The following is a 23,769-nucleotide window of genomic DNA, read 5'->3' as shown; positions in this document are numbered from 1 at the left end:
GCTTCTTCAGCTGGTTTATGCCTTGGAGCTAGTCCTTCTGATCTTTGGCTCCCTCTTGATCTCGTATTAGAAGATGCTATGGATGGCTATCTTGTTAACACGACAAGTGCAATTGAAAGTATAACTGGTAAAGTTACATATCTTCTTTGGTTGAATGATATTTTCAGTTGAAATCGTTAGGTGGCCTGTTGTAGCAAAACTGATATGAAAGAATGTGAATGAATATCACACTGTGCAGGTCTGATTAAACTCTTCAAGCAATAAATGGGACCAGCTGGCATGACACCTTTTTAGGCCTTTGGATCAATCAAGTTTTTTTTTTTTCCCAAACCAATGAGTGCAATTTTTTTTGAATAATCTAGGGTGATTATAAATACCTACAGATATAACTACTCAAACTCGAAATCTTTAAGTAAAGCAACCCTAAAAAAGTCGTATAGAGGAACTTATAGCAACCATTTTGTCCTTATACATTCATCATGGTGATTTTATATGCAGGACAGGACAAACAAACCTGGCTTCACTATCTACAACCATGGGTTTCCAACAAAAGTAAAGAAAGCAGAACATTGATAGTTCCAAGAGATGAGTAGCTTTATATACCAATTTACTCAGCTATTCAGATGCTAATGGATTTTTGAATTGCTAGGCATGCTAGAAGAAGCCTAGAAGAACTCGCGGTCAGGGAGAATCAAAGGTGCCAAGAGGGTCCAAATATAGAGTCCAGCAGTGACCCATTCGGTGCAGATTCGAACCCAGACTGATGTCCAGCCAACATCTATGAGATCTGTGCTCTCGGATGAGCTGGTCCATCCGGAAAGAAGCATAGCAGAGTACATGCTTGCCAAGGCAAAGATCAGGTGGAAGAATGAATACGAATAACTAACCGGTCGAGCTTCCTTCTTCTCCTCCTTCCCTTCTTCCACATCATCCCCTTCTAAAAGTGGTTTCGCTGTACCTGAACCACAAGGTTTTAATCGCTTGGTTAGCCAAAAGAAAATATCAGATCTCCAAATTAAAGTGATTTCTACCTTTCCAAGTGAATGAAAGGTATTTTCCCAGCCAGAAAATACACTAATTCAGACATTTTGAGGGGGGTTTTGAAATGCAGAAGCTTATCAAATGGCTGTCAAAATTATATATAGCCTAATCAGAGTGTATCATCAATAGGAGGCAGGGACATTGTTTCATTCATTTCCAAAAAGGGAGAAATCCAGCCTCATTCATCATTTCTGCAATGGGTAATGAAAATATCCCTATCCGGACTAAATGGCAGTTCAATCTTATTCTCACATCTACTGTCGAGTATCATAAATTTCATCCAATGGAGTAGAAAAAATATAATAGTTAATAAAAGTGAATCCTGTAGCAAAAATATAATCCTCTACTATAAACAAGTTCAATTTATGTGGTTTCGGAGAACTTAATAAAATGATAAAAAAATGCATTATTTGACTACCTGCTCTTGGGGAAGATGGTGGTGATAAAAATGTTGTCGAGGATCCTGCACGGAGAGCAGAATAGATAACCGAGAAAACTGTTGTGAGCATCCCAAGAATAAGAGTACTTGTAGAAACAGCTGAGGATTTATAATGGAGACCGTTGCATGCATAATCTCTAGGTTCACTAGAGAGACCCGTGTAGCACAAATAAGCACAGTAAACTGATATCACAGAAGCAGGCAAAAGACTGCCATTCACCTGTGTAAGATTTATAATTTCAATTAAGTTGGCAGTAGCAAAAATCTAATATATTTTCATTAAACCAATACCACTAAATACTACAAGCCTGCCAAAGCGCAAAGTGAGACTTAGCACATTGTTTCATGTCTTGCATGCAGATGCAAAGGTACATGCCGCATGCTTCCCTATTTGTGGTGTACATTGCCCTTGGAGTATTGGAATGCGAACAATAAACAGGCATTGAGAGTTAATAAGCTAGCAGATGGCCTAAGGAGCCAACCAGATATATTGTCCAATTTTTGTGCCATTCAACAATAACTTACTCTTTAAACAACTTGACATATATATATATATATATATATATTTGGATTATGCAACTCAGTCTTTGCAGCAGGCAAGTTGATGATAAAAAATAAACAAGTGTATCCTTACCGCAGGATGCAGTGCTATAATTCCAAATGAAAATGCCAGAATCATTGTCATGACAATAAAGAAGATGTTCAGGCCGCAGTCATGACCAGAAGGGTTGAACCATATAAACAAAATGCCAGAGAATACAAATGCCGCAAGATAGCAACCAACTGATACAACAAGTAAAGCAATATACCTGAAGGAACAAAATTTAACGGTCAAATCAATAGAAGAAACAATGGAGAACATTAATGAACTGCCGAAATTGAACCAACCATTTCTGTTCATCTTTTTCAACCCAGGCATCATTCCACGTGTGTGTAAAGTCAAGTAATATAATCACTTGAACCAATAAAAACAGACCAGCACCAAATTTTGATTAAGTTCCTGAAAGTACAGCAAATTTGCAATATTAGTTGCTTATTTTTAAACATGGCCCCTTTCTTTCTGAAGCTGGGAATTTACTGCAAATAAATCTTATTGATTTAATTTTTTGGTGATTAATTATGCCTTTAAGAACACATATATTCTGGATAATTACTTCACATATCACCTTCAACACACAATTCATGTAACATCGAAAAGAAGAATTGCATTTCTCTTGTCTTGCTATCTTAATCAGATTTGATCTTATAACAAATAATCCTATGCAAACCTGGGAAATAGTTAGCATGAAAACCTAGATGTTCTTTCAATTAGTTCCATAGAGCAAAAGTTTAAAACAAGATTGTTGCACGTATTAGACAGGTCCAATGCAATCCAGGGCATGAGGCTCCCAAATTGTTGGGTCTTGGAAGGGTCAGCTATACTTGCTTGGCAGACATGCTGTTTAATGTATGGAAATGGGGAAAAACAAAGTCCATTTTTGAAAAGTGTCTCCATACCCATGCAAACTTACGGTCCTCCAGATTAGAGAAGATACTAATAATTAAGCTTCGAGCAAAACTAACCATAGATTGTGATGACAACATTGGGAAGGAAGAACATAAGGATCACAAGCAAAATCCAGATCACCATCTTAAAGGTCCATCCACCATGATGCCATGAATCACGTCTGTCATTTTGGTCCTTCACACCAATCATTATTAGAGCTAGTATAACAAAAAACAGGAAATTTCCCAAGCTGACACGAAGCACTGCCTGTTCTTGATACCATGCTTTTGGGTGAGTAGAATTGTTTATCCCTGCCAAGAAACATCAGAATACTTGTGATTAGACCTTCCAAAACCAGCCTCTAGCTTTAAGGAGAATTAATGAAAGTATTGATTGTACAGCACAAGACACCATTAGTTATGTACCAAAAAAATGTGTGCATGAGAAATGCTCATGCATCGATTTGTTGTGATCTTTTGGAGCAATAGAGTAATTATTGAATGTAACAAAAACATTGTGTTTAAGAGAATGCTTAGCCAACGTGCAAAACACAAATAATAAAGCACTCATTTTATTCTGCCATCATATAAATCACATATCCTTAACACTTCGGGGAACAGTCATGTTTACATTAGCATACTGTTGATGGTAACATTTGGGTATTGATGGCTGTAGGCGGTTCCCCTCTTAATTTGGACGTAGAGGGCAATGATTTTGGGGGAGAGTGATGAGCTAAGGAAGATGAGTAGAATCGGGTGAGGGGGAGAGGGAGAGTCCCCTTCCTCAGTCTCTTACGACGGTTTATTGGTGTCCGGACATAGGGTCATAATGGGTTTGTCAGAGGTCATGTCAAGATAAGATAACTGGTCCGAAGGTGTAAATTTTGAAGATCCTCCTATAGTTTTTTCTTTACTTTTTTATTTTAGAGACTTTGATAAACGGAAGAGTAACAATAGAGGTGTGATTTGTGAAAGAGATTGGAGGTGATACAACACAAACTCTTTAAACATGGGTAAAAGTAAGATTCCAAACACGACGAAAAAATATCATTTTTACACCAGAATTCTCAAGAACTTAGAAGTTAAGGTTCCAATATCAGCTTTCACAACCCTATATATTGAACCCATGTTTATTTTCAACACTTACGGCCATAAAAAGTCCTAAATCCCAGCTGGAAGTTAAAGAGATTCAAAAATAAGCATGGGGTAGACCTAGAGGGAAGAAGAAAGGGAAAATTACATGGCAATTTCTCCAAAAGAGGTGCACCGACTTCTCGAAGAATCCATGAAACGACGAGGGAAAGCCCGAAGAGACCACAATAAGCAAGCCTAGCTGATTTCTTGAGATCCCGGAGGCCACCGTTGAGCAAAGGCCGCACGGATGCAGCACAGCAAGAAGCCAAACAACATCTCTATAACCTCAAGATAAGAATCCAAAAACTCGAGAAGTTCGAGTAATTTATCAGGAAATTATAAACTATATATATAAAAGATAAAAACGGGAAGAAATTATTGACTGGTAGCTGGAGATGAGGGAGGAGGAGAGACGAGCAGTTAAGACTAGGGATGGCAACTGAATCCGACGGGTCCGATCGGGTCGGATTTTTTTTAAAAAATTGTGGGTTCGGGTTGGGTCGGGTTTTTTTTAAATGTACTGTTCGGGTCGAGTCGGGTCGGGTTTAGGGTGAAAAAAATCTGACCCGACCCGAAAAATATATATAATTTTATCCTATATATTTAGGGATAATTACAATAATGTCCCTCTATATATAATTTTTTTCAATTATTATTTTTATTCGGGTCAGGTCGGGATGGCAATTGAATAAAATTTTTTTTATTATTATTTCGGGTCAGGTCGGGTCGGGTCGGGTTTCTAAGTCATATATTCGGGTCGGGTCGGGTCGGGTGAAACCTTAATTTCGTCGGATCGGGTCGGGTCACGGGTGAAAAACCCTTTCTTCTCGGGTCGGGTGGCCTAAAAACTCGACCCGACCCGACCCGACCCATTGCCATCCCTAGTTAAGACTTAAGATTTATCTTCTTTTTTTTATTTCTTCAAGAAAATAAATTAATTGAATTTAGTATAAATTGTTTGATAAGTACCTTTATTATTAAGATAAATTACATATTTAGTCATCCAACTATTTCTGAGATTTTTTTCACTTAACTAATTTTTTTAAATCATACCTTAAGTTTCGTTTTATTTTTTTGTTTTGAACACCCGTCGTTAATTTTTGTAAAGACAGTGATGATGTGATATTTTCTAATTATTTTTAAAATTTTCGCATCAATTTTCTATCTCATCATCAGCAATCTAATGTAATTATATAATTAATTTTGTGTGATCAATTAGTGGTGACACACCTTATCACATATGGAATAAAATAGCATAAAATTTGAACTTTTGTTGCTCAAAGGGAACAAATCCGGCCCTCTCGCACAAGACTCTTAATATGTAGCACATGTACGACAATTTAGTGTTGTACCAAGTACCTGATACATCCTCACAGGTATAACTAGGGATGGGCATTAAACCCGTCCCGTCGGGTTCCGACCCCCGATGGGTCAGATTTTTCTTTAAAAAATTTGGATTCAGGTCGGGTCAGGTTTTGTATGTGTGTTCGGGTCGGTCGGAGTCGGTTTAGGGTGAAAAAAATTCGACCCGACCCGAAAAATATATAATTTTATCATATATATTTAGGGATAATTACAATAATACTCCTCTGTATATAATTTATTTCAATTAAGTCATTATTTTTATTGAATAAACAATTTTTTTTATTATAGGTCGGGTTTCTATATCATATATCGGGTCGAATCGGGTGAAACCTTGTTTTGGTCGGGTCGGGTCGGGTCGGGTGGACCAAAAAACCCGACCCAACCCGACTCATGTCCATCCTAGGTATAACATGGGTACAACTTAGGTACAAGGACGTTCATGTTTAAGGGGCACGATTGAAATTAATTAAGTATATCCGAAATTTTTTATCGAGAATGATATTTGATATTAACACGTGTACTCAAGATTATTTTTAAGATTTAAATAGTAAAAAAGTATATAGATGAATTAGGATATGATTTTATTTTTAGATAGTTAATTTCTCTTACAAAGTGATATTCTTCGAATCCAAAAAAAATTGTAGACCAACTAGTTTGATGCCAAACATCCATTGTTGTAATCTTTGTCTTCAAGTGCTTGTCAATCTACTTCACCGTCTTGTTGTGAAAGAAATTAGAGTACTTATCCCTTCGTCTATTCACTTAAGAGGAATAAGTTGAATCCAAGTCGTGTTGAAGATTTAGTTTACATCTGCTACAATCTATATCTTTATTAAAGAATTATAATCACTATGAACTTTAATGAATATTTATCATTATATCTTTAAAAATTTTAAAATTTATATTCTATCTATCGTACCTTTATCATATATGTACCTTATAATTTTAAAAATCGTTTCTTGTTCTCATCTCTGTATCTATCCTCGTATAAGTGCAATATAGGTTCCTATCCAAACATTCTTCTCCTATTCCAGAATTTGGTACAATATGTTATTTCAAATGTCTCTATAAAATTCTATTTCTATGAAGCAATGCAACTCTAAGGATCTTGTCCTTTCAAATGGTTCAATTACTGGGTTGATGACCCAAGCTATTCTAAAGCAATCTATAAGGCTTTTTTTTAGGTTTTTTTAGCCCACTAGGCCATGCTGGTAAAAACAATCCAAATAATAAAATATAATTTTTTATTAGATTTTGTGACGTTAGAGTGACAAATTTTAATAAAAGTATATTTTATTAACAAATTTTTTATTAGATTGTCAGTTTCGTCTACTTTGTTCTAAGTCATATTTTTAATATTGTCTATGAAACTCTTAACATATTATTGTCCAAAGTAGTGTCAATTGGGCTATTCAATGGAACTGAGATGATACGAATCAAGTGAATTCAGTGATTAAAGGAATGTTGTTATATTTTTTAAGTCTCGAGTTAAAGTATAACATCTGCAAGAATATATATACGTTTATTGTCAAATGGTTGAAAGTCTTTCGAACAAATACTTCTCAGACTAATAAAAAATTGAAATTGAGATTGTAAAACTTTTAAGAGATCATCCTTGTCCATTTCTCCAAGTCCATTGGGTTTTCAAATTTAACTGTGCCGAGTTATTGGCTATCAAAGAAGTTTACCTAATTTTTTTTTATTAATCCTGGGTAAATACAAGACAGTACTATTCAAAAATAACTCTCAATCATTTGACATTGAACGTTTATACCCCTGACATTCTTGGTGCTTGAACCCAGAATCTCAATGAATAATAATAACTTTTTTACTACTGATGTTTGGTTCGTGCTCTTACCCAATCCTTAGGGCCTCTAAATGAATTTATTTTCAAAAGTTGATCATAGACATCATACCCTACAAACACGTCTCGAATCTAGTACCTCAAGGGAGAATAACACTTTCTTTAACCACTGAGACTACTCAACGAATTCTTCAAATTGAATAATTATGTGCGTTAAAAGTTTGTAAAAAAAAACTAAAGTGAAATCAATATAAAATAAGATATATCTAAAAGACGACATTTAACGCAATTTGATATTGATAATATACCGACATCCTTTGCTATGTTTTTATGGCAACGAGACATGATTAACTAATGAAAAGTGACCCTAAAACTGTTACTTTTTCTTCATGTGAAAAATAGGAGAAGTTACAAGAGCATTCACAATCCACCTTAAGCTTGACATTAGGATATATAGCAACAAATATATGGGGAAAATGGTATGTGATATATTAAAGACGGCACGGATCAAGCGACTTTGGTGGTAATGAATTGTTGTTGTTTTTTGAAGTCTCTGGTTTGAGTACCAGAATGTCAGGGACAGTGGCAGATCTAGAAATTAAAAAATAGGGATTCAAAAATTTTAGTACTCTTTTTTTCTAACAAAATGGCTATACAAAATTTTCTATTTTCTTCTAATTCCCTTAATATATTGAGCTATTTAATAATTTATTCAAAATAATGGTACGCACTTGGTCCCCTAGGGAGCCAAGTGCATCTACCCCTGCTCAAGGTGTAAGTGTTCAATGTCAAATTTTAGAGTTATTTTTGAACATTATTGCCTTGTACTTACCCCATATGATCAATATATATATAAGACGGCCTACTTATCCATATTTTTGTGACATAACATTTTTATTATTATTTTATTGTATAATTAAAAATAAAAAATAATTTGAAAGTTAGAGTGAGTAAATTAGGACTAATTTGAAAGTTAGTAATTAATTAAAAAAATAAAACTTTAGTGACCAAAATAGGATTGATAATATAGTGAGTGATGAATGATGCGATTTACCCAAAAGGTACTGCGTGAATCCCTCATTAAGTTTTTTAACAGCGAGATACTAAACAAAACAAAGACAAAACGTTAGACATGATTTTGAAAAAAAATTGAAATTTAGGTATTAAAATGGACCAAATCTGATAGTTTATATACTAAAAGTGTAATTTACCCAAAAATATTAATATCCATAATTCATACAATTCCAAAAACAATAAAAGTAGTGTATAATCCCAATTAGTGCCTCCTCATAAGTCGTCTAATTTCTCTGCAAAGAATAGTTGACAACTAGGGATGTGTATGGGACTCGAATCTATTAGGTTCTGACCCATCAGGTTGAGTTTTTTTAAAAATCGGGTGAGTTTAAATAATGCAAAGTATCTATGAGCAAATACTATCTTATATTTACCTCAGATTAATAGGAAAAAAACAAAAAGGTGAGTCTAAATAAGTTCAGTGAATGCTTAAAGTTACCAAAAAAACAATTACAATAATACAAGTTAAGTAGAAGCATTTCAAGTGCAACTTAAACATTGTTTTTTTTTTCTACATGCTACGTACTCAAATGTCTCAATCACTACAGTAAAACAAAGTTTTAGCGACGTTTTTTAGTCCTATAGCGCGTTTTTAAACGCCGCTAAAACACTTACGCGATAGAAAAAACGCCGCTAGAAGCGTCGGCCATTCTTGCGCCGCTAAAGTTAGCAAATGTTCATTTGTTGAGAACTCATAAATATATCAAAGATGGACTTATGACATGAGATCATTTTCAGGAGGGGATTTTATCCCTTAGAAATGGTTTTTTAGACTAGGACTAGATTGGCTTGGTGTTTTAAGGCCGAGTCCGCTCTGGCTTCTCCGTCATATGAAGATTTGGTTTGGGACCCTTCGTATGCTTGAAGGGTATCCAACATTAAGGTTAAGAGACCGATTACTTTGAAATGGTCGGCTCTCGCATCGATTTTTGAAAATTTAATGTCAATGGGTTACGAGAACAGATGGTAGTACAGCTGAAATCGGAGGTGTCCGATTTTTCTCGATTCGTAGGCTCTCGCAATCGATTTTTGAAAATTTAATGTCATGGGTTACGAGAACAGATGGTAGTACAGCTGAAATCGGAGGTGTCCGATTTTTCTCGATTCGTAATCTCTAAAAATCTGTCAACCACGTATACAACGCAATACTACAAAAAAAAAGACCCTCCATCCCAGTAAAGGAAGGATTTGCCATTGATTGGCCTTGTCACAGTCCTTATCGAGTCTCAAACCACTCCGTCTACAACCCTTAAAGACCCTCCATAGAAAACCCTAATAACCTCAAAACTCATAACTCTTTTAATATATGAACCCCAAATCTATAACCCGCATGTTATATGAAGCCTAATATCGAAGTTTAACAAGGATATTGATGAGTGTTCTAAATCGTAATATTGTGTTAATTCTTCGATCTTATGGATTTATTACTGCTGATTTGGTTGATTATGCTTATTTCATATATGATCTACTTTCCAGAATTAGCAGAAAAAATTGCGCATTTTGTATTTTTTATTATTTGTCACAGCTGGAAATATGGGCACGACTCTAGTCATGACACGGTCTGACGTGGCATTTTCTAGAAGGTCCAGTCAGTAGCAGTTTTCTAGAAGATAGTCAGCACCTTCTAGAAGGTGGACGGACAGAGATGTCTTAAGAGATTTATTTTAATTTTAAAGTTTGAATTTGGAAAACATTTCGAATTATCTTTAGAATTATTTTTTCTTTTCTATGTTTATCTCTAGGATTTTAGAGGCTATAAATACCCTCTCAGGGTAGCCTAAAGACACAATTCAAATTTCATTTTTCTTCTTGTTTTTAGTTTTATAAGTTCTTCTTTTCTTTTTTTTAAGCTTTCATTTTTATTTTATTTTAAGTTTATTTTTAAACATAATATGATGTCATCTCAGTTTTCTGAAAATCTCAGATATGTAATCGACATATCCTTTAAAAAAATCAAAACACTTTCTTTTCAAAAAGTCGACGTTGGTCAGGATGTGTTTTGATTTAAAGTTGGGAAAGATCGACGAATAGCAAATCCGACTTCCTGTGGCACACTTAGCGGCGGTCCACTAAGAGAAACTGGGATCGGGTTCGATTCTAGAGAGACAACATAATCCGAGTCGGTTTTTTCCTAAACTAAAACTGTTTTTTTTTTGCACTAAAGGCTATGTCGTGGTTGGTTCAATTAAAAGTTGGATTTCCAAAGATTGGCTTTGGGGAAATCGGTTACCAAAGTGAAAGCAAGTTAAATGGATAATGCCTTGTAGACTATAACCGGCGTGAATCCCAAAGTGAAAATCTAATTTCGATGATCATAACGAATTGAGTCAAAGCGAGGCATGAGGTACTTTTTACTATAATTATTTTCAAATCTTTGTTTACTTTCTTAATTTCCGCTTTAAATTACTTTTCCTTATTCAATCGTTTTCATCAAAACCCTTATTTTTTTACTACTTATTGCTGGTTTAAACAATTCAAACGAAATTTATTGTATGGTTTAAACAATTCAAACAGAAATTTAGGAATTTTCTAAGTCCCTAAGTATCGACCCTTACTTCTCTTTGCTATGTTTCTTATTCTATTGGGAAGAAGGGATTTATTTGACATCAAAACGATAGTTGTCAAAAAATCCATAAACTCAAGAAACACTAATCACTCTAATCTATAATATTCACCATCTGATCAATGTTGAATAAGATATACAACTCGTTTCCTCCATCTTCATCTTCCCACCATTGGGTACGGAAGAAGATGTTTCATCATCGAGAAATCAAAAGAAATTCAAAACTAGGGTTTTTTCAAAACAACGAAAAAAATTTAGGATCATTTCATATTCTTAAAAGAAAAAATTCCAATCATGACATCATTAAGTATTTAAGGATAGAGTGACATCATTAATTATTTTGAACTTATTAAATCTATTAGAATCTATATTTTACTCTTATCTTCTATTACTTCAAATATTTGGCTAAGTTGGCATCTTGTATTAACTGAAATTAATTTAGTCATTAAAGAGAAGTTGATTTTATTAGGAAGAGTGATTATGGGTTTGATGCATTAATAGTGTTCAATTGACATTGTAGTGGTGCCAGAAGGAGGCGGGCAACCATATAGTTTGGAGCCATGATCGTAAATGAATAGACGATAAATTGTTTGTGATTCGTTTGTTTATTAAGTTAACGAGTATGAGTAAAATGTTTATATTCGTCAATAAACGAACAAATACGAATAAAAGTGTGTCTGATTTGTTTAAGTTCACGAACAAGCTCGGTTATCATTTTCTTTTTATTTTTTACATTTTAAATATTAATGAAGATAAAGACTAAATTGAACATTGAGTGGATTTTGAAGTTCAAACTGTGAAGCCTAAGGAGCTAAAGGACTAGTGGCACAATTTCACCATTTTGAAAATATAAACAACATGTTCATGAACCCTAAACAAATATATTCGTAAACATATAAGCGAACATCACAAATAAAATAAAGAAACATGAATAACTTTAAAAATAAACAAACAAACACAACCTTGTAAGCTTCAACGACAAGCGTCAGTAGGAGTGTTCAAACAGTTAATCAGCCACCGACCGAACTGACTTTCTATTAATTGATTAACCAAACTTTTTTCTTTAACTGTTAACCAAACAAAACTTTTTTTATAAATTTAAAATTAGATTAATTTGAGTATAATAGAGGTATTTTTTATTTGAGTTAAAATTTAGTTAGGTATTGATAATTTAATGAGTATAATTAAAAAATAATTGAATATTAATTCTTAATGGATTTAAGCTTAAAATATGTATTTAATATATATAATATATTTAATATTTTATAATTTTGATTAATTTAGTTGATTAACCGATTTTGAACCGTTAACCCCGACAGAACTAATTTAGTGGTCGATTGAATTAACCGAACTAATTCGATTCGATCAATTAATTCAGATAAAACCGAAAAATTAACACCCCTAAACGTCACCTCATTTGCTGATTTTGCAAGCCTGTGTTCCTGCTTCAAGCTCCCAGTTATCAAGTGCACTCGAGCATGCTTTGTCAAATGTTATGAACTAGAGATTGCTAATGGTTGAAAGTATTATTCTAACTGAGACCGCCGAATAAACGTCGCTAACGAATAAAATCCGATCACAGAAACATTAGCACGAGAGTTCTCCGATGGGCGTTGTAGGCCGCAACGTAAAAGTTGCGGACGGAAGAGGGATAGACTGAAACTCCATAATGTTACTCGTAGGAAATTTTATATTATTTGTCACATGTCCTGAACTATTTTATGATTACTTTAGGTGTCCAGACCGTTACGACGTTAATTTTTTTCGTTAAGTGACACATGTTACAATTTGATAATTTTAAAAAAATTATTTAAAATTAAAAAATTCAATTATATTAAAAATAAAGAAATTTCTAAATAACCCCTAAACTTTAGAGATCTTTGTTTCAACTCCTAAATCCACGTTAACCGTCGCCCTTTACAGTCGACGAAGCTCCACCCGACCTCACCTCCCCTGGCGACTAAAATCCCTATGAAATCGTGACCGATCAACGACAAATCAATGTTTTTGATACCTCGCGAACCTTAGGATGAAAATTACAATCCCACGCGATTCTAACGACCAATCGGCGATAACTATAGTGACATATGACTAGGAGGATGATAGATACTATGTTGACGACAGTGATCGTGATCGAAAAGGGCAGTGAAGACATGTTAGGATTAGGATTTTGGGGGTTTTTTAATTTAAGAGAAACTAGGTTTTTTTTATAAATATAATAATATTTTAACATTTTAAAAAATGAATTTTAAAATTAGCATATTGTGACATGTGTCATTTAACGGGAGAAATTAATGTCGTTGACGGCTCAAGCACCTAAAATGATGACATTTGTAACTTTAGGTATCATAATCATTCAAAATATAATTTAGATACTTATTCGTGAAAAGTACTATAGTTTAGGTACTCATTTTATATTTAAACCTAAAAAAAAGAAAAATTGGGAAAGGAAGGCAGAAAAGTAATAAAAGCCAACTTAGGTTGTAAGTGAAGTGATGGTGGAAGTTGTGCTCACTTCTTTTTAATAATAATCACAGCTTCAAATTTATTTCCTAATTTTCTCTTCATCTAGGGTTCCAATTCATGAACAAAACCTACTGATCCAAACCCAAACAACGAACACCACTACAAGGTACAATTTTTCCTTCCTTTTTATTTAATTTTTTTTATACTTCAGTTTATCTCTTCGATCATCGTTCAATTTTCCGTTCAATTTGTTATTTTTTTATGATTTCTTTTAGTTGTTTCCTTAAATATAGAATTTGAGGAGGATGTTTCGTTTGATTTTGTTTCTTAAGCTCTTGTATTAGGTGCGTGTGTCTTGTGTATTCTAATAATTCTATATTTCTCTGTGCCTGTATATATGTACTTGAATGATTTCTGTGATTGTTTTGGTTTTGGAGTTATGATTCTTGAACTATTCGAGTTAAATTTCATGTTATTTTAGAATATTTGGATTGGTTCCGTGCTTTGGATTTTCAATCATGAATTTATGATTGGTTCTGATCATGGCTTGGCTTCAATTTTAGCAGAATTTACAATCAAACAACGGTAATATGGCAGCCTGCCATGTATATAACCAGAAAATGCTTAATCTAACATGGACAATTTATTTTAGTATTAACTTGTTATTTTACAAAGAATTAGCTAGATCATTCATTAGCTGGGTTTCTTACAACTGGGTTTTCTCTGGTTAAATACGGGAAATGTCTTGATTGTTATGAACTAGTTGAATATGGAAGAAAATACATTTGCTAGTTTGATTTCTGTTGAGATGAAAGGTGATCATATTCGAGTTTTTGGGTTTTGGAAATTCATTTTACTTGATTAATTTCCTTTTAGAATGTTTATGGTTTTGTAGTCGTTAAAGGAATCCTCTGCCATTAGTGTTTTTCCCATTACTTTAGGTTTGCTCTGAGTGCCGGAAATCAGTATATTGATTTTATTTTATAATTGCCTAATGGTTCATTTATTGCTCGGCCTAGTCGTTAAACCAGCATGGACCAGCAAGGTCATGGGCAGACCCCTGCAGCGGGCATTGTTGGTAGTGCAGCTGCGGTTCCGTATGGTATAGCCGGTTATCAACCTAATCAAATGTTGGGAGCCTCGGCTCCTGGGTCGGCTGGCTCAATTCAATCCCCTACTCAGGCTGCAGGCACCTCTGCCCCGTCATCTCAGCTGGCACAACACCAACTTGCTTATCAGCACATCCACCAACAACAGCAGCAGCAATTGCAACAACAACTCCAGCGCTTTTGGTCAAACCAGTATCAAGAAATCGAGCAGACTACAGATTTCAAAAACCATAGCCTACCATTGGCCAGGATCAAGAAGATTATGAAGGCAGACGAGGATGTTAGGATGATATCAGCTGAAGCTCCAGTAGTATTTGCTAGGGCCTGTGAAATGTTCATTCTAGAGTTGACGCTGAGGTCGTGGAACCACACTGAGGAAAACAAGAGGAGGACCCTTCAGAAGAATGACATCGGAGCAGCTATTACGAGGACCGATATATTCGATTTTCTGGTTGATAAGAGAGAGGATACAAAAGATGAGGTTCTTGCATCTGTTCCAAGAATTGAAGGTCCAGCCGAGGGCATACCTTACTATTACATGCCACCTCAGCTCAATCCCCAGGCCAGTGCTCCGGGTATGACTTCCGGTAAGCCTGTTGTGGACCACACCTTTTACGGCCAAAACCCTCACCCTTATGCTGGTCAGCCGGTATGGCCACCACCACAGCAGCCGCCTTCGGATTTGTAAATGTTACCTTAATAGCTACTTAAGAGCTTAAAGGACTGTGCAAGTGAATTGATCATCATATCTGTAGTATATTAGTATGAGATTGATTCTACATGTTAGTGCAGTGCTATATTGCATTACAATTTAGCTACTCCCTACATACAGTGTAAAATTTCAAAGATGCTTGCTTTTAATATAAGTTCGAAGTTTATCTATAACATAACTATTTATTTTGAGTTATATCGAATACAACTACGTATTCAATACGACTATGTATTCGGTACAAGTACGATCCGAAATTTCCGAAACTTAGAGATAAAATAGTGGAAACCAATGTTCAAGAAGATTGAAAATGGTCATTTTTTATTCCGTCGAATCCTCAATTTTTACATTGTGATCGATGTTCCATTGCTAAAGCTGTTATTCATAACATGAAACTAAAGTCCTAGCACAAAGGGATTTTGTTGTTGAAGCAGCTTGGAAGTTCGGGCAGGGAAGGACATCCGTGTCGGTGTCCGTAATCAAGATGCCGGACAAATCGACTCCAAACTGCACGGTCGGATGTAAATGGTAAAATTAAATTTTTATTTCGCTTTAAGTTTACTCATGACAGGAGAGGTACCTTTGGCCCAAGTGTTCAATGATATCAGTGGTAAGCGTCGATCTTTTTTTATGTTCGAAAGCAAGAGCTGCAGCCTTCCTCAATAAAGCAGAGCCGGCAATGCAACCCAACACGACCGGATTTGTTTGACTGAAATGACACCGTTTTTAAGAAAACCATCGACGAACAACAGTGAGGCGGAGCAAGGAATTTGAGATAAATCAGGCCAAAGCTACCTGATAGTCGTTTCCCTTTCTATCGCAGAAATGTGCTGTTGAGCCCAAGATAAAAATACAGCAACACTGGCAGAAAAGCGAATATGAAAAAGATCAAAATTATTCGATGCTCTTCGAAAACCGACTTCTAGGAAACAACTCCGATGAAACATACAATGCATGAGAAAATAACGAAAAGGATGTCCTTGAAACTTGACAATCCAAACAATCGTTGGAGCAGTTTCAAGAAACAAATATACAGATGAGATTCTAATGAATCAATTACCTTCCAGAAAGTATATCACCTTGGCCACCACAACGCCGCGGAGATCCGTAAATGCTTACGGATTGGACTACATAACACAAAAGGTGCAGCGTTAAAAACAGTTCCAGGCATTCCAAATGTATATATATACACATGTATATACTCAAAGTTGTAATAAAATGCAAAATACATCTGCGAGTTGGGAGGTTCCATACCTATTTCACCGTCACTAATGAGATCGGACTTTCCTTTCCTTAAGATAGTTACACCACCGATTCTGACCAACAGAGGCATTTCAAATTAGAATTTTTCGGAATGTTGCGTTAGAAAGGGAAAAAGATAATTCATCTGAGCATCTATTATTTACAAAATCGAGTATAAGAGAGAGTTCGTAGTATATCAAATACACACACGACAGATGAAAATCCAAAGCACGTGGTCTTCAATGTTCTCTTTCCATCATTCAGAAGTTAAACGACATCTAAAGGGATAATACTTATTAGCTGATGTGGTCTACGATGCCTCTCGTATAAAGAGGCCTCTTACTGGCTATGTAAGTGCAACCATGTTCACTCACTACCCGGAAGTCGGAAGGTGCGGTACACTTCTACGTAGGATAAAAACTAATGCAGATTGAATCTCAATGATCTGATAGCTATAAGATAAATCCATAGTATGTTGGTTGCATGACGTGAACCATGTCCGTATATTGACAGACAATATAATAATATATTGACGACCACAAAAAAAAAAAAACGGCATATAGGTATTGCAGCTATAAGTGCATGCAATGGCAAAGTGAAAAAAGAGAACATGCAAAAAAACATACCGTTTGGAGAGAGAAAGCAGTTCCTCATGAGTGTTTTGATCGTTTACATCGCCACCTAGAACTTTCTGAACCAGGCGCTTGTATTCGTACACATTTGGAGTCAAGACAGCTAAGCGATAGCCACTAACAAGCTCGATATTGTTTTTCACAAGGAAGAGTCCGTCCTAGGAAGTTAAGGTAACAAAAGGAAAATCAGAAGCAAATTGCATAAACATTACCCCACCCCCAAAAAGAAAAAAGAATAGAAAATGGTATGTCGAGCATGAAACTTCACCCAACAGAGCAGCATACTTGTAATTACGGATTACATACCGCGTCTACAACCATTGGAACATTTGATTCCCTTGCACGAGTCATGAATTTGCTTACACATTCCTGAACATGATATGTAATAGTTAAAATAGTAGCAGATTTTCTACGGCAGGAAGTTTTTCCAAAGGAGAAAAGATGAAAGGGCTATTCCTAGGAATCCAGGCAGGCCCTAAGAATATTTGCGTCGGAAAATATTAAGCTTGTCTACCATTTCAGAACTCAAGATGAAACTGAACTTTCAACTCAAAGTTCGCTAAACTTGTAAACCAAAATACCAAAAGGAAGCGTCATTCAGATTTAGCTCTTTCAAGATTAAAATGTTAGTTCATTTCGAGAGAATGAGCTACAGAAGAAACCGTTTTCCCCAGAGAATAAAATAAGTATTTTGCATTCCACAAGGGCTCTGCTTGCTCTAAGCAGAAACGATGACAAATCTTGGTCAGTGAACCGAGCATCGCAGTACCAAGAACTCCACACAAACACACATGTTCTCAATCAATGGATGTATCTAACTCCTAACAAACAAGAATGCTAACGGCATTCGGACCATTAAGTACTGTTATATTGCATGTTTCAAACCATGAAAGCACAAAGCTATATTCTCGTGAAAACAATCTGGAAAAATGACCTTAAATATTCCCAAGTAGAATTAAGAAAACATCGAAAAGCTGCAATCTAACATAGACATTCCTCGTACACAATTACAATTATATTGAAAAGGGATTCAGGTATCTGGAATTTGGAAATCAGAAATGCATATGCATGTATCTTAAGTCATATTAACAATCAATATGAATTTTGAAGAAGTGAGAAAAGCTCACCATAAGAAATGGGTCCCTTCCGAGGCCTGGACCAATAACCAAACAATCAAATCTTTCTATCCATTTTTTGAAGATCATGGATAGTTGCAATTCTTTTTTGCTTGACATTGTTCCTAGTTCCTTACTCTTGATTGGAGTAAATCATGGAATCGAATGATAACTTGACCTACCGATGTTGAATCCGATGATAAACTTGTTAGAAGCTTACTAGTCTTAGCAGCTTGTGAAAGTTCATGATTAGGGCTTATCTTAGCCCCTCAAATATGATCGAGGTAATAGGTTCAAGTCTTTACATTCAAAGGTTGGTTTGAAGATCAAGCTAATGAATCCAGATTCAGAAAAAGTCGTAATGCGGTTTCGGTACCTTCGGTCGATGAGAAAACGAGGGTAATTTGATTAGAACAACCATGAGGCTAGTTATCAACTTCTAAATAGCTTTCATGTTTTGTTTGGAGCTGGAATGTGTTAAGTTCACGAGCTATGGATCGTGTCATCGGGCGGTTCACCGGAAAACATGCGTCAATCAATGAAATCTTATCTCATGAAGAGCCTATATATGGAACAAGTTGAAAGGAGCACCTAAGAGAGAACCTTAAAACTTTATAACTGGAGTGAAATTCTAAGTAGCATTTTGAATCTGCTTGAGATTTTTCGGCCTGCATCGTCGGCAACGTCGCCAATAACCCTGACCTATCGAAGTTACGATCACATGAACTAACAAATTTGAACTACTTGGGGTTTCATAAAGGCCCTGCTTGATGGAACTAGAGGAGATATCCCACATCACACTTGTTATTTTGACATGATTTGTGTGTATGGTAGATTCTTCCGAGGGTGGTTGTGCTATTACTGTTCTCTAGGTTACCGTCTCTTGATTCGGGTACACGTATGTCGTTTAGCCATATTACTACAATCCGGGTTTGATATAGTTCAGTCTGGCACTTTCCTCTCTGAACTAGAGGCTTTTGTGTCGCTCTCCGACTACAGAAAGCGGTTACCGGTTCCCGTATTCTGAAATGTCGTTTCATGAGAGAAATGTTGGTGAATTTGAATGACTTGCGTTGAATAAGTATTTTTCTCTGATACTGTTAGATGGTTGATGAGGTTCGACTAGTTAAGCAAGAACGTGGGATAATCTAGCCTCGTTACGGAATAATTGATCGATTTTCGAGTAAGTTCATGAGTTGCATTGTCTTTCTTACATTTAGTTCAAAAATTTGATTGCATTTGCATATTCATTGGCACCCGGAATGGAACTTGTTTATTTGTTCTTTCACCAAGAATTTGTTTTCGGAATTAAGATATTTTGTTAGCATCTCCGATACGTATCTAATTACTGGATTTCATCTCGACAATCAACAGATGAGGAGGAGAATCCTCTTAAAAGCATCAACAGCTACCCAGTGCCTTGCTGATGAACTAGCTGATGAACTAGCTGATGAATTCAAGAACCAACCTTGCACAAACTCCACAGGTGCCAACGCGGTTCCAGGCACTGAACAACAGTTCACTAACTACTCAAACCTTCTAGCCAAATGCCATTTGAACGTCTCCGTCACGAGGGACGTTGCAGTAATGCCTGCCTGTGTTCCCAATCTGGTTCCGAGCCTTGTGCTCACTAATTTTACGCAGTCTTAGTACTCCGATAATCTCAATGAAACCAAGTATACAGGCATTGGGACCGGCTCCGACGGAGACTGGATCGTTGTTGTTCTGACTACCAGCACAGCTGAAGGAAACTATGCTACAGCTACTACGACTAGTGTGGCTAGTTCAGTTTCCGAGATGAGCGTAATTCATCACCTGCTATTCCTCGTCGTGATCGCTTCCTACTTGATATGAGCAGCAGCAATCTTTTGTTTCTTTGGTGTTTGCTATGTGATGGCATTCATATTACTATTGAACAATAAATTTGCTACATGATATTATACTTTAGCAAATGCATATATCTTTAACCATTGTATTGTATAGAACAGACTTACAATTATTGCACAATATGAATCTGCCCAGATTTCTTCCTCAAGGCAGATGCATCTAGAAGATTCTTTATTAAGCACTCGTTTATCGAGAACATTACGAATCGAGGAAGGGAGTGATTTTACCAGGACTTGAATCTCAGAACTTGAAGTGAAACTACAGGGCTTCAATCACTAGCTTCTTTGGGTTGTCATTAAGCACTCTTTAATCTAGGTTGGACCGTAAAAAGATACCTTCGAAGAGCAAGCAATAGGACCCATGTCGTCTTCGAGATCTTCTCCTTTATCATTAGAAGCAATGCCGAGCTTAGAACGGTCTTCAAGATCTGTGCTTCTATTCCCTTGTAAAATCCCAGCAGCCCTTCTCTTTTCCATATCGAATAGAGCGCCCCTGTAACCGTCTTTTTCTTTTTTGATCCAGCTTCCTTGGTTTCATCGTTATCGTCCAAATCTGCAGCCTGAATTGTGACCTTACACCTGTTGAACGATTTTAACAAAAGAAAGTAGAACTTACCACTTCAATCGATGAAATATCGGATAACAAGTATAAGGAACTGTGACTGCCTGCTGGAGGATGCCGAATAGAATTGACAAAGTTACCTTATCGCAGGGTAAGTCACAAATGTTGCGATACACTTCGCAACTGCACCGAGAACAAATGCGGAGAAGGCTGAAAGAGACTGGGGAGATGAACCAGTACCAGTTTTCTCCTTTAGCTGCCTATTAAGTAGCCTTTGTTTCAATTGATCAAATGCAGTATACTGCAGAAAATATAACAGTGTAATGTCATACTCACATTCAACTCGCAATGTTAGGAATCCAAGGAGGCAAGATGTTCCCGTCAACTCGAAACAAAATTACAAACTAAAACAATCCGGTTTCCAGGATCTCGAAATCGATCAACAATTCGACTCCATATACTTGCTATCAGTACCTGAATAGATGGATTCGTAGTAAGGAGAAGAGATATGTCGAGTGCATCAAATGCTTCACTCCAAGAGCTCTCGGAAAGCGTCTTCCACAGTCCTTTAGACTTGCCGAATTCACTTGTCTGCATTCTTGAGGCCGCTGTATCCAGGGGCTGTGATAACAGGCAACAGTAACACGAAAACAGAATGTTCATTTCGAAAGGCGGGAAAAACCGTAACAAAATACAGGAAGGATACAGAGCTGCATGGAATTAAGAACTTTCCCACACATTCCAGCAAAAGAATCTACTCCATTTTCCACCTAAACAAACGAAATTCGAGTTCCGATTTCCTAAACAACATTTAACCCCATCTAACAAGATTCATAACCAGTTCTATTAATGAATCTAACAACACAAAGATCTTAAATGGCTCACCAAAAGAAACTTCAACACCAACAATCATACATATATGTGTATATAATCAAAATTTCAGTACCTGTGTAATTATCACAGTACATGCCCCAGCAGCAACACCAACAATCAAGTTTGCTTTAGTACCAATAGTCTGTTTCCAGTCTTCTCCAAGTACAGCTTCTTAAAGAAGCTGTAGCCATAAAATAGACGAACTGTGAAATAAAAGACTGCAGATTTTTGGTCCAAGACCTTGATACAATGAAAGAACTTGACCATTAGCTATTGCTTCCCACAGAACAGCTGAAGTGTTCCTGCATGAACCAATGCATATATCAACACTGATAAAAAAAAATCTTTGCTTCTCAAATACATGTGAATCGTTTCAACAAGTTCATAAATTTATCAAAAAAAAGAAGCTACAAAATCAATAATTCTCCAAGAAATTCACAATCATAAAGCAGACAACTTCAAATGGGAAAAGTTGTAAAAGGGGCAGTAAACAAAAATATCTAAGAACTTCAAGTGGGACCCAAAACAAGGTCCAAAAATCTGGGCATTTTTGGACCTGTATTTTTGTTGGTGGTGAGCTCTAACTTCAGCTTGGTACTTGGTTTTACAAGTATCGAGAGGGTACAAAATGGAGGTGCTGACAAGAGCTCCGATGGCTCCCGATGTTGCCTCTGCTAAAGACCCAAGATCAAACGCCATCTTTAGCTTATCTTCTTAGCACCGAAATTCTACAGTTCTGTAGAAAAATGCTTATCCAACCCAAGGTTTTGGGCAGATGGGTATGGATTAATGAAGAGGCTGAGTTGTAGAAACGTGAAAGAAAAACAAAAGTTTTGAGAAATTGAAAGCAAGTTTTGGGAGTCTGTGATAAATCTTTTGGTTAAATTACGTATTTAGTATATAAACTATCAGTATTAGTGTATTTTGGTATCTAAACTTTCAATTTTTTAAAATCATACCTAATGTTTACTTTTCATTTCATTTTAGTATCAAATCATTAAAAACTTAAAGTATTTAGTGCCTAAACGCGTGGGGTAAGTTTTAATACCTGAATTTTTAATCTTTTCAAAACTTGACGCTAAATTTTAAACTAGATAATAAAATGAAACAAAAACTAAAGTTTTTAACGGTGGGTACTAAAATGAAATCAAAACTAAAATTTATGTTTATTTTGAAACAAATAAAAGTTTAAGTATTAAAATAGATCAAAATTGATAGTTTAAATACTGAATGCATAGTTTACCCTAATTATTTTTATAAGTTTTTGTCGTCCGATTGGGATTGAATCTGGGCTTACGCCATCTTCTTTGATCCCTTTTGCGGTATGGGATGGAACCGGATAGATTAACCACATGGTGTCGGTCGAATGGCCTGTTTTGGTTGTTTCTTCCGGGTAAACTACGTACTTAGCCATAAAATTATTTACGAAATTCTATTTTGATCATTTAATTTTTTAAAACTATATCTAACATTGCATTTTAATTAACCACCGTTTTCGTTAATACAAATGTTTTACTTGGAGCGTCATTGGCGCCAATGGAAACTTGGGGAACTTCTCCATATAGTAAAGGAGGTGTTATCAACTTACTCGAATGCATCAAACGGAACAAAACTGGACATATTAAACGTTACTCCAATGACAGCTCCGAGGAAAGACGGTCACGCGTCGCTGTATTATTTAGGTCCCAAGGAAAGCCCGGCTCCGATTCATCGGCAGGACTGCAGTCATTGGTGCCTACCCGGAGTGACCGACGCTGGAACGAGCTATTCTATGCCGTGTTCCTTAAGCATTCGAGTAATCAAGCATTCAACTCATCCGCATACGAAGCAAAGGTGTGATCCATTGTTGAAGACACTAATTTATACACCAACTATACAAAAGAATTCTTGTCATTGGATCAGATGATGGTCTAATCATTTTGATAATGTTAGATTATGAAGGAAAAATGGAGAACTCTTTTTAGATAGTTTTTTTTTTAAATTAATTACTGTTATCCGATCTATTGATCGGATAATTCAGATTGGGTACTGCAGAGGCGAGGGCAACCCTCCCAACCCAGTTTGTTCTATTCGCAAATACTAGGATTCGAACTCCCGACCTTGTTTAAAGGACCTAGTGTCTCATCCCACTAAACCAACTGGTTGTTGGTCTCTTTTTAGATAGTTGATATGGATTGAAGAACTCTAATTTTGAAGGATAAATATGTAATTATCATTTTTTTTCTTATTAACAGTTTTATATTAAATAAATAAAGATTAATCGTTTTTCT

General features: G+C 35.9%; 2 protein-coding genes and 2 pseudogenes across 2 annotated transcripts; 1 reads left to right on the top strand and 3 right to left on the bottom strand.

Annotated features, from left to right (window-relative positions):
* Nucleotides 1-456: 456 nt before the first annotated feature.
* LOC120204789 lies at nucleotides 457-5,467 on the bottom strand (annotated as a pseudogene).
* A 7,956-nt stretch (nucleotides 5,468-13,423) lies between these two features.
* LOC120204882 (nuclear transcription factor Y subunit C-3-like) lies at nucleotides 13,424-15,224 on the top strand. The gene is made up of 2 exons (XM_039204896.1): nucleotides 13,424-13,537; nucleotides 14,391-15,224. Exon 2 carries the CDS (start codon nucleotides 14,404-14,406, stop codon nucleotides 15,166-15,168), a length of 765 nt encoding a protein of 254 aa, XP_039060827.1. The 5' UTR covers nucleotides 13,424-13,537; nucleotides 14,391-14,403; the 3' UTR covers nucleotides 15,169-15,224.
* A 289-nt stretch (nucleotides 15,225-15,513) lies between these two features.
* Nucleotides 15,514-18,298, bottom strand: LOC120204788 (ATP-dependent (S)-NAD(P)H-hydrate dehydratase-like). Its single transcript, XM_039204807.1, has 8 exons — nucleotides 18,191-18,298; nucleotides 17,370-17,432; nucleotides 17,058-17,221; nucleotides 16,444-16,505; nucleotides 16,250-16,316; nucleotides 15,985-16,050; nucleotides 15,770-15,898; nucleotides 15,514-15,696 (listed from the first exon to the last, which is right to left on the bottom strand). The coding sequence occupies exons 1-8, from the start codon at nucleotides 18,296-18,298 to the stop codon at nucleotides 15,669-15,671; spliced, it is 687 nt and encodes a 228-aa protein (XP_039060738.1). The 3' UTR covers nucleotides 15,514-15,668.
* Nucleotides 18,299-20,165: 1,867 nt separating this feature from the next.
* LOC120204881 lies at nucleotides 20,166-22,335 on the bottom strand (annotated as a pseudogene).
* Between the last annotated feature and the right edge of the window lie 1,434 nt (nucleotides 22,336-23,769).

This window comes from Hibiscus syriacus, unplaced genomic scaffold (genome assembly GCF_006381635.1).
Source record: "Hibiscus syriacus cultivar Baekdansim isolate YM2019G1 unplaced genomic scaffold, ASM638163v2 tig00011718_pilon, whole genome shotgun sequence".
NCBI lineage: Eukaryota > Viridiplantae > Streptophyta > Magnoliopsida > Malvales > Malvaceae > Hibiscus > Hibiscus syriacus.
Note: the sequence above shows the minus strand (reverse complement) of the source record. Positions and strands in the feature narration are given on the sequence as shown.